At 34.7% G+C, this 12175-nt stretch overlaps 1 protein-coding gene and 1 long non-coding RNA gene across 6 annotated transcripts in view; both read left to right on the plus strand.

The window, feature by feature from the left end:
* The window catches only part of LOC123871443 (calcium release-activated calcium channel protein 1-like), a 62158-nt gene that overhangs the window by 30512 nt on the left and 19471 nt on the right, over positions 1-12175 (plus strand). The window contains exon 1 of one of the 5 annotated variants that reach the window (XM_045915268.1): positions 5456-5693. The exons of 3 other annotated variants lie outside the window; for them this stretch is intronic. In XM_045915268.1, coding sequence (XP_045771224.1) covers positions 5685-5693 — 9 coding nt within the window. In that variant the 5' untranslated portion in view covers positions 5456-5684. Of the gene's footprint in view, positions 1-5455; positions 5694-12175 lie in introns of those variants that run through there. One more of the 5 variants, XM_045915266.1, reaches the window with a different exon arrangement.
* Positions 9508-11278, plus strand: LOC123871466. Its single transcript, XR_006797271.1, has 3 exons — positions 9508-9996; positions 10087-10904; positions 10989-11278. It is a non-coding gene; the product is annotated as an uncharacterized LOC123871466 (long non-coding RNA).

Here is a 12175-nt window from a genome sequence, read left to right on the forward strand (position 1 = left end):
TGAGGTTTGAATCCAAAATCGTCATGAAATAGGAATCACGATAGGACAAAATTTCTTTGATAGAAATAATCCTAGGCCAAGATTATCAGGGCCAAATTTTAAACCGATTTATCTCATGACTCATGAGAAAACAACTTTTTGTCCGACTTGACGGGGGTTTCGGGGATTAACTAAAAGTTTTAGCAAAGCGAGCGCATTGTTTTTTGTTTTACGTAGTGCAGAAAAATCGAAAGCGAAGCGTAATATTTTTATGAATCGATTACTACGAAAAACATGCTAAAAGCTTTTCAATCAAGTGCGAGTTGATTACAGTAGGTAGGCACCTACATACCTAATGAAATTCAATGGAACGGTTCCAGTATAATTTGCAATTATGGCAAGCAGCATGGTGTTAATAAATCAAAGATAAAATAAATAACAGATGATCAAAGTTTTTCCCCTTCGTATAATGACGAGGAAAAACTTCGACCGCCTGTTACTAGCGCCTCTGATCATTGAGGCCGCTATACAATATCACTAGTGAGATTATAATCACGAAAGATCACGGCTTTACGACGGACAATATTATACCTGCGACATACACATTGAAACCGACTAATGTACCTGTCGTACATGTCTTTACATGTTTACTTTCTTATCTTTTTCAGCCCTCGCATTAAATTTAAAGCACATAAAATCCGCCATTTTGATTCTTTAAGAATTTTAAGTACCTACTTACCCACTACCCAGTGACCCAGTCATTTATGAAAATCGGTTGGCCCGTTGAGTAGATATGAGCGCACATAGGAACGGACATACAAAGTAAACATAGGTGAAACACGTAACGCTCCTTTCGGTTTTCGCCACAGTCGGTTAAAAAAATATTGTTTTTCCGCCCGGTCCGGCGGCGCGTGCGCCCTGAAACCCGCCCTGGTGGTGGGAGCCGTTCGCTCTTCTTAAGAATCCTTCTAGTTAGTTGCCTGCAACGGATATAAAATCTCTTTTCATTTCTAGTTTTTTCCAGCCGCAATAAGTACCAACTTAGATTTAATAAAATCATAACCCTTCCTTTTGGCTTTGCCGTATTCGGGTAAAAATACGTGATTATCTTGAATCGGAAAGTTCGTAGATTCAAAGACGATCTGTTGGTCCATTGTCGTCGAAGACATTCAGATAAGGTAACATTAATTTACTGTCGTAGTCTCTAAGCCACTTTACAATACAGGTACTTGATAAAGCAATAAAACAAGATTTGTATTTGTGTCACATCATGTTACCATTATTATATTATTGTAACAAAAGACAAAAGGATATAAAATCAAGAATAATAAATACTTACTTCTACTAACAACTTAAGTAGGTACCTAATGCTAGCTAATGTAGCAACTTGCAATGTATTGACGTGATGCAGTCTAATTCATGCTTATGATCTGAGAAAAACTGACTCTAAAATCAATGTTTATGATAGATTTACTATTTGTTACTTATAAGGGCCGGCACACATAATGGTGGAGCGCAGCGCAGAGCATTTATCACAGTCAAAATATTATCGACATTGTCCTCATTGAAATAGTATCTAAAATCAATTGTGCATCCGTGCGGATACTCGCGCATCCGCGCGCAGTCCCGCGCGTGCTCGCGCATTCTCTGGCAGAAATTCGCGTAATGTGTCACGCGATTAGAAAATTTCGCGGGCATGCTCTGCGCTGCGCTCCGCCGTAATACGTGCGCCGGCCCTAAGAAGTCTGAAATCTTATTACATGACATTGAGATTATTGTATAGTAGTATACCTATTATATTGTAGACAAATAGTATATGCATAGAAACCAGACGTTTGCCCCGTGCTGGGACCTCGCGTGATGCGTCCTATGAGTTCGGACCTTTAGGCCCCATTCATAAGAGAGCTTTTTAACGTCCGTTAAAAAAGCGTTCAAATAGAACAAATGCATGAGTATCTGTTCACACGACAACGCTTTTTTAACGCGTACAACTTTAATACCCGCCAACGCCAGGTTTTAACGCAACGCTTTTATAACGTTCGTGTGAATTAGGGGCTATTATAATTTTTATTAAGTACGTATAGGTACCTACTTAAATATAAATGTTCGGTGTGGCGCCGCCCATCTATTAACACCGGAAAGGGGGTATAGGGGTCCAAACTCCCCCGAAATCTCAGACATAAAGTGAAATTATTTTAAATACATATAGGTATATACTTGTATGTACATTCATTCTTGAATTCACCTTTTTTTGTTGTAGGTAAATATTTAAAAAATTCTCGCACGCTTCACTCGCGCTTTTATTTTGTATCAGTTGGTGCCCGCAATTTTGTCCTCCTGGATTGAGGTTTATAAAAACCCCATCCGAACTTTTTAATAATCCGCATAAAAATAGTTACCTACAAGAGCATTTGGAATGGATTTCATCTTTCTTTATTTCTCTCTTTAATTAAAAAGCCGCTTTAAAATATTGCTATTTAATACTTACCTCCCTTGCGGCCAACCCGATTTTAGGGAACCTATTATGATTTTATCATTGATCCGTTCCCAGCGCATACAATGAATGATTGAAACCGTTTAAAATTCAAATCAATAAAATTAAAAATCATTTTTAAAGATTCTTATCAGTTTTTAACAAATATCTGATAGTTTTTGTAATAATTACGGTTAAAATTAAAATATATCTAATTACTCAATTAACTCAATCTTATCAGCTGTAATATGTCAATAAGTTACTTAAAAAAACTTTTATTGTCAAAAAAGACCATACAATTTTTGACAAATAACAATGTTATTAATTAGACCATTTTTATCTAAGGTTGCTAAGTAACCTATCGACAGATTACAGATAGGATAGGATTGATATAATATTTATTAATTTCGGCCGTTAACAAACCAAAACACTACCAGTTTGGCCTATGCAAAACAAGTTTATCCTAAAATCGGGTTTTGGCTAGCAGGTAATATTACTATTGACGTACGATGACAAAATTATTAAGAACTAGATGATGCCCGTGGCTTCATTCTTGTGGATTTTGGTTTTTTAAAAATCCTGAAGGAACTCTGATTTTCCGGGTTAGGTATATACAGGTTCGGGATGCGAGCCGTCTCCGTACTACACTAAATGAAAGAGATGGGCCGTTAACAGCCAGTAGTTGTCGGACAGAGAGACAGGCAGGCAGACACAGTTTCGCATTTTTAGAGTTCCTTACCTCATAAGGAAAAACGGAACCCTTATAGGATCACTTTGTTGTCTGTCTGTCTGTCGGTCCGTCTGTCTGTCCGTCCGTCCGTCTGTCTGTCCGTCCGTCCGTCCGTCGTGTCTGTCAAGAAACCTATAGGGTACTTCCCGTTGACCTAGAATGGTAGGTAGGTAGGTCTTATAGCACAAGTACAGGAATAAATCTGAAAACCGCGAATTTTTGGTTACATCATTAAAAAAAATCAAAATGTGTTTCAATTTTCAAAATAAGATAACTATGCCAAGTGAGGTATCATATGAAAGGGCATACATCCTAAAACAGATTTTTATTTATTTTTATGTGTAATAGTTTTTGATTTATCGTGCAAAATGTTGGAAAAAATACCCGAGAACGGAACCCTCAGTGCGCGAGTCTAACTCGCACTTGGCCGTTTTTTTTGGTATGGAAATGGAACATTGATAATACCATCGTTAGTAGTGATTACCACACCACATAAAGCGTGTTTTCGGAAATCCCGTTTGCCGCGTACCTATAAGTACGGCAGGCCCGGCCAGCAGTATTGTCAAACGCCTCTAGAATATCAAGTGCCTTCCTGGTAGAGAGTAGGTTCAATATTACTAAGCTTGGATTATTGAAAACCCAGAAGAATTTTCCCGATTAGGGCGCGACTAAGAATTTGAAGAAGATGGTGGAATATTAAAATTTTGTTTATTATTATTCATTATGAAATATTCTTACTGTCTATGAAACCCTAAAAAAAATGCAAAAATCGGTAAATATTTAACGGAGTAAAAAGTAAAGTATCAACAATAAGAATTTTCTGCCCTAACCCAATAACAAATTCTTTTGTTTTTCGGGATAAAGGCCATCCTAAGTATATGATAATCCGAAATATCAGCTTAGAGTACTTTGCCAAAGTCGATAATTTCAACATGATAATTGCACAAACACGCAGATAAAGAATTGAAAATTATACTACTTTTGGCTTTATATCGATATACTCGTAAACAGAATAGGCAAAGCCAAATCAGTTTTCAAAACGCTTGGGGTTATAGTTAAATAGTCAGAAGATTTATTGATTTTTTATTGATTGAATATGCATAACCTATGTAAACGATTAAATAATTAATCACTTTTATGAGTAGGAAATTAATAGATAGCAATCATGCAAATTGAGAAGTGTCTTTCAATTGCGCTCCATAAAAACGAAGTTTGACAAAGTCCATAAAATGTTGTAATCACGCTGAAAACTAATACCTATAATATTATGTAGGCTGTAGCTGACGTGTTTTTAGAGGAGCTTGGACATAATAATAAACACGTCAGCTACATATAAGTTTCTTAGGGTTTCATAGGGTTGAGCCCTGTACCTAGTGGTACTAAGGGCTCTACCCGCAACTCCCAAATGCTCAGTGGCCATTTACTTATTGCCATATCAAATGCGAAGGTGATAGCTTGCTGTACCTCATGCTTTCATGGTCAGCAGTCATTCGAGATTGCGATTCTTTTCCAACAGGACGAGCCCGTTAGGCATTTCTCAAATGGAGACTCCCTGGGCCCTGCACCGAAGTCCACACAGTCCATTCCTTCTTAGATATCACAATTTCCTCAGAAAATGGCATGTAAGGTGTCTTCGGACAATATTGATTTGTATCGAATGACGGATATTTTCAAAAGATTGCAAGATTCCAACTGCAACAAAAAAAACCGGCGAAGTGCGAGTCAGTCTCGCGCACTGATGGTTCCGTACTCGGGTATTTTTCCGAAATTTTGCACGATAAATCAAAAACTATTATGCTTAAAAATAAATAAAAATCTGTTTTAGAATTTACAAGTAAAGCACTATCATATGATATCCCACTTAATATAGTTATTTTACTTTGAAAATTAAAACACCTTTTAATTTTTTTTTCTGTGATGTAACCACAAATTCACGGTTTTCAGATTTATTCCTTTACTTGTGCTATATAAGACTTGCCTACCTGCCAAATTTCATGATTCTAGGTCAACGGGAAGTACCCTATAGGTTTTCTTGACAGACACGATGGACGGACGGACAGACAGACAGACAGACAAACAAAGTGATCCTATAGGGGTTCCGTTTTTCCTTTTGAGGTACGAAACTCAAAAAAAAAGTGTTTAATGCACCGTGACAACAGTTTTTAAATCCGCTATGATTTTTCCTCTGAAAATTGATGCTTTAGGTATAATGACGGCCATCTCTAGCAGATTTTCATACATATATGTTGCTGCAGCAAACAGAAATAAATCATAGCGCGCATTGTTACTGCCTCAGTGCTAGTTTTCCTTTTGTGGTGGTTACTTGTCTATCACCGATGTTACGTAGGTACGCATGAATTTTATCTCTCGTATGCGTATTCAGATACGATTCACCTAACGGTTTCGCGGTTAAAAATTATTGTGAAAATTCTTCAATAGTGAAAGAAAATGTGTTTTAAATGATTAATTATTATTTTAGTGAACATCTAATCTGAGGTGAATATGAAACAGGTATGTATATATGTATGTAATTAATGTTTTTTCGAAGTTATCAGGTAGGTTAAATATAATAGTTAGTCTACTTACCTGGGACTTATATTATTTTTATAAGATAAGTATTTAACCCTTATAACTTACCGTGATATTAATTTAAATTTAAGATGGGGAATTCAATGCATTATTATTAATTTAATCACAGATATTTTCCTCAAATCTATCGATATCTACCTAAGTTATTAAGTCTTTATTGCGATGAGCGTTTTATTTATTCACCTTCAGAGGTAGAGACCTACCTATCTAAGTATGTATACCTATTTTTTTGTGATATTGTATCTAGTATCGAACCACAGCAATTTGGAAAAGGTATTAGGTAAGTACTTATTGGTAGGTACCTTTAAGACATATTTTATCTTGTTGCGGGCACCGGCATCTATTTTTGGTCACTTTTATTCGGTGTAATGAAAGAATGAATCTATCCTAAATACATCTTCCACCTCCACAGATCTTTGCATTAAGTCTTAACACACCTAGAGTTAAATTTTCTTTAAATAAAAGAACTTCTATCGAAAAAGTTTTAGATTAGACTGAAATATGTCGTGTGTAACATCGCCAAAAAAAGCGCTTAATGTAAAAAAAAACAGTAGGTACGAAGAGGTACGAAGATAAAATAATGTATCTAGGTAGACATTACGAAGTGCACATTGCACATAGTGATGCCATGTAATCAGTGGTTAAATCAAACCGCACTCGCCTCAGCAATAATTAGATATGTTCTCTGATAATACCATCATAAGGTACTACATATAAGACTGAAATTACAGGACTTATTAACTTCTACCTTTTGTTACGTATGATGTATGATTTACGTACCCGTTTATGTATCTATTTATCAAGCCATTGTGTATTGTGATGATTCTAACCTGAGATTGTAGAAGCGATGGCTCTTTGGTAGGTGGAACCTAAAATAGTGACAGTCCATAGATAACGGAAACAAGTAACAGCCTTTTTTTTCTCTCTCTCTGGCTTTACAAAGATTAGCCAATGTCAAGTTTCTAGTTATTTGTAACAAGTTAGTTAAACTATACAAGTATGGACCCCGTCTATGCCGGCGCTCGCCGACACACGCACGGCACCCACTTAGAGCGCTTTCCAGTCAGTTTTAACAAAAAAAAACACTTCAAAAAGGCAGAGCACGCCCGCCAGCTAACACCAACACAGACGAAGTCCAGTAACAGCCTTATATTATGTGCGTGTCAGTGTCACCCTTTCCCTCTAACTGCACATTACCCCGAGAGAGACTGGGTGAATGAATTTTGCTTGAGATACAATTATTTTTAATCAAAATCAGCAAATTAAAAATTGCAAATCGACGTAAGATCGACGTTTGAAATTACGCCTATTTTTGGCAAAAGAAAACATATTTTTAGGCAAACTTTTGAAATTGTTATATACTTACAGTTGTTATATACTTGGCTCTGTTTATTTTCTAAATCGGTCCAAATTAAACAGATATCTTCTTCAAATTTTTTATTAGCGACCAATAAAGTTTCTAAATTTACTGCGAATACCGTAAGAAGTTGTAGGTATCATAATCATTAGTATATTTTGTAACGGAATCTAGATAAAATATTGATAAATCAGAACACTAGCAAAACTTAGCGTTATTATTATACTACCTTACCACAATCCAATTCCAATAACCATTTGCCTTATATTATAGTTTTAGTGCATAAGTATAATATTTTTAATAAGTATAATATTTTATTTATTTAAGAAGAAATTTTCACAGAGTTTACAAAGCAGGTGTATTCATAAACTTGATGAGATTTTCCGCACACCTGTTATAGGTATCGTCGACAATATGTATAACACGTAACACAATAATTTTATCTAGTTATAATACTTAAATCTAGGTATAACAAATTGTGTGTAAAAAAGTGATTTAGTATTTTTCAAACCCGCAAGTAGTAAGGGATTCGCCGGTTCTGCCCCAGGCCCTGGCCCCCTCCCATGCCTCGCTGCCTCAGCCCCCTCCATGCCTCGGTCAAGATCGAAACCTAAAAAAAAAAAAAAAAAAAAAAAAAAAAAAAAAAAAAAAAAAAGGTTTTGGGGTACGCTGAATCGATTGCGCTCACTCCCGACGTCGTATCTCTAACGGTTGCAAAGTTAGCTTTTCGAAAAACTAATCCCTACTTCGTTATCTAATTGCTTTATCACCTACTAATGACGCTCTATTGTTCGCTGGCTCGTTGCTTCATTCTATGGGTTTTAAAGGAAACGCATGAATCATAACTACTCTTTATTAGCCTTCAAATATTGATTTAAATAACTCACATAAAAATATATCATTCTCTACTGTATTTCCATTGAATAAATCTAAAAAATCTGAACTTGTATAGTAACCCGTAAACATGAAATACAAATACATTATACAATATTCTCCACAAACTGATGTGTAATCATTCTGTATCCGCCTTGTATTGAATTGCCATATTCTTGTGTTTCTTTCCAAGAACTGCTTATGATATTTTGGTGGTGCTCGTCCAAATGAATCAAAATATTGTCCAACACCATTTGTATCTATATATATGGCTATCCAATGCGATCCTGGTTTATAATCGGGGTCTAGATTGCTTATTAAATAGGCGGGTGTTTCAACATAAATCGGTAACCGGTTTGCGGCATACACATTGTCTTGCAGACTTGGGTGGATTCTTCTTAAATATGTCTTTATCCCTATTGTATTCATATTACTTCAATACTACTGATCTTATCGCTGCCGAGGATCATACATGAATGGGACGTAAGACCATGTTATTTCAGATATATTATAAATCATCATCATCATCATGATCAACCCATCGCCGGCTCACTACAGAGCACGGGTCTCCTCGTGAGAAGGGTTTTTTGGCCATAGTCTACCACGCTGGCTGAGTGTGGATTGGCAGACTTCGCACACCTTTAAGAACACTATGGAGAACTCTCAAGCATGCAGGTTCCCTCATGATGTTTTCCTTCACCATTAAAACAGTGTTATTTAATTAAGTACTTGAAACGCACAAGACTTCGAAAAGTTAGAGGTGCGTGCCTGGAATTGAACCCCGACCTCCGATTAGAAGGTGGACGTCTTAACCACTAGGCTATCACAGCATAGTCTTATTAAAAATAATGGTCCATAACTTAAATAAAAACAAAAAATATTTCTTGTATCAGTGTTTTATTACAAACCTTAATAATAATGTAGGTACAAATTATAACTTAATCTATTTACAGAAATTAGGTTTCTTAGCTGCTATAGTCCACGCTTACATTACGATTTTTATCAATTTCAATAACATTGTCAAACTCTGCATATACGATGCAGTTTATTGTTTCAGGAATAGCTGAATCAAAGCGAACTTCTAGCCTCACACTACCGTGCTTTATAAGATTCCAATGACTAGAGTGAGCTGATAAATCAGGAGTTAAATCGAATGCTAAGAGACAATAGCCTTTTGCATATTGTTCCCTAGATATTCCGTTCCCTTCATTTAAAAAATGGATTCCCGTGCCTGAGAATAACGTATGATAGGCTGAACTGAAAGTATTATCATCGAATGATGGTTGCAAAGCTTTTGAAGGTATTTGTTGACCATCAATATATAAACTAAATGTATTCATATGATAATTTTCAAAGTTGAATGGATTTTTCGTAAGAGTTCCATTAAATGCTGCGTTGTTAACAAATCCGACAATACATCTTTTAGGAACTTGACCAAGAAAAATATTATCGAGTGTTTTACCCTGAACCCCTGAAGGAATTGTTAAAACTTTAACTTCCGCTCGAGTTATTGGATATTTTGCAGTAGTAGATGCTAAAACTTTTTGATGTGCAAGTAATACAGTCAGAGCAAGTAGTACAGGCACGTGTCGATTAGTCATTATTCATTCCAGGTATTTGAAATTCCGTAGGTTCGTCATTAGAAAATTCCAACAATACATCTTTATCTAGGTAGTTAGCTTATCACGTTCCTTTTGGCTTTGTTCAATAATTGTTACAATCACTAACCACATTTTTTGAAATATTGATTACAAAACCTTTTTCGATAATATGCTGTTTAACTAGTTGTTATCCGTGCAAATACATTCTTCACTAACGATAATGGCATTGGTTTTACTATATAAGCTCAAAATAAATAATTTCTGTCATATTTACTACCTCGTTTCTACTGAAGAGTACTGAGAGAGTACAGTTTGACTTTAAATCTATATTGTGTTCATACAAGTGTTTATTAGCAGTGTGTGATTAAGAAGTGTCGTGTGATAAACAATGGAGGTGAGTGTGTAATTTATTTTCTTTTAGTTCCCTTTAAATTAATGTAAATATTTATGATATCAGTATGATAGTTTATTTTTATTGTTACAGAATATATCGTACTCCCCTTGCAATAGTCAAGAAAACAATACATATAAGCAATATTACTTTCCTGCGAATTTGGTAGAAGAAGAAACACAAAATTTGCTCATAGATCATGAAATGCCATCAAAGAAAATGAAAAGGAAATCTGAAAATATAGACATTTTTTTCGAGTCATCCCCAAAAAATAAAAACAAAACTAGTTCAACAGTGGCTCGAGCTAACAAAGATGGCAGTATATCGTATATATCTACGAACTCCAACGATGGTGCGACAGCCACACATCTCATTAAATTAGAGGTGTATGACCTAAAAAAACTAGCCAAAATACCTCAGTCTCAACACTGGAAACATGCTAATGTAAAAATCAAATATTATACAGAAAAGGCTAATGGAAATTTTGCGAACACGAATGAGATAATTTATAATATTACAAAAGAAATCGCAGAAACAGAGGGTTGTAAAAAATACTCATTTAATAATTAATAACTTAATCTATCATTAGTAAACTACCTCACATAAATACTTCACCATAATTTAATTTGTGAGATTAATTCGACGTAACACTTATACAAGCAGTATAAAAACACATTGTAAATCCTATAGTAATGTCAGTAAGCCACCTGGTGCTGTTAATGAATAAGTCTCCCTCTGTAGTCTTATAAACTGTCAGCAATGGAAGATACAATTGACAGCTGTGTTAGCACATTTTTCAACACTTCAATTAATGATGAGGAACTCATTGAGGCTTTAGATTATTTTGACTTACTGGATCCAGCATATGACAATGAATTGTATAATATATGTGAAGCAATTGATTCAATCATGTAAGTATTTAAACATTATTCTTTTTAAAATTATATAATGTGTATTATTGATTGTTTTTATATGCTTCTATTTTTAATTTCTAGCCCAACTAAACAAAAACTTCAAATTGGTGGAGCTTTAAAGCGGTCCAATGATTTCACCGTGAACAACTCTGCGAAAAAAGTGAAATATAATGAGGGAGCCTCAACTTCATCTATTCAACACTCAGAAAATAACTCCACTACACCATCTGCATATTCAGAAGGTAATAAAGTGAAGTGTGATATTTGCAATATTTTTATAACCAAAAGGTATTTTTCTAATCATTTAAAAAGTAATTTACATAAAAATAATCATTTAAAGTCGCACCCATCATTATCGAATGTTTCTGTAATTGATTCAGCTTTTGGACAAAGAATAATAACGTACATGATAAATAGTAAAAATGATGATTTATCGATTTTTAAGACCCCTGAATCATTTTTGAACTCAATAAAAAATGATATTTTATTCCTAGTTCAAGAGTCGATCAAAGAACATACAGTTTTTAAGGTAAACTTCATTTTACACGCAGACTTTATACAACAAACCAAACAATTGACAAATTCATTTGACTTTCAAACATCAAACTATATAGTTTTCCGTGGAGACGATCTAAATATTTTCCTGTCATCATTATGTGACACTTTTAAAAATAAAATTAGTTCTTTTGAAAGAAAAGACAGTGGCTGGAGTTTAACAAACATAAAATGCTTACATATGAATGTAAATAAATTTAACCCGCTTCGTGGTACATCTTATATTGATTTACCTCAAGATATTAGAGCAAAAAAAGCGGTGATAAATGTTAAAAATGCTGATTATATGTGTTTCAAATGGGCATTACTTTCTGCTTTATATCCTCCTGCTAATAACAAAACCGATAGAGTCTCGTCATACAGCATGCATTCAGATAAACTTAAATTTGATGGTATATCATTTCCAGTCAAATTAACGGATATACCTAAAGTTGAAAAGCAAAACAATATAAGTGTGAATGTTTTTGGCTTAGAATATAATAAAGAAAAGAAAAATCATAGTATTGTAGGTCCCCTCTATTTTACAAAATCTCGAAATAGTACTCATGTTAATTTATTATTAATCTCAAATCAAACAAACTCGCATTATTGCTATATTAAAAACATGTCACGACTAGTTAGCAAGCAAATTTCAAACCAAGAACATGCCATTTATTTATGTGATGGGTGTCTTTTACATTTTCCTACACAGGAGAGATTAGAAACCCACCAAC

This window comes from Maniola jurtina, chromosome 13 (genome assembly GCF_905333055.1).
Source record: "Maniola jurtina chromosome 13, ilManJurt1.1, whole genome shotgun sequence".
NCBI lineage: Eukaryota > Metazoa > Arthropoda > Insecta > Lepidoptera > Nymphalidae > Maniola > Maniola jurtina.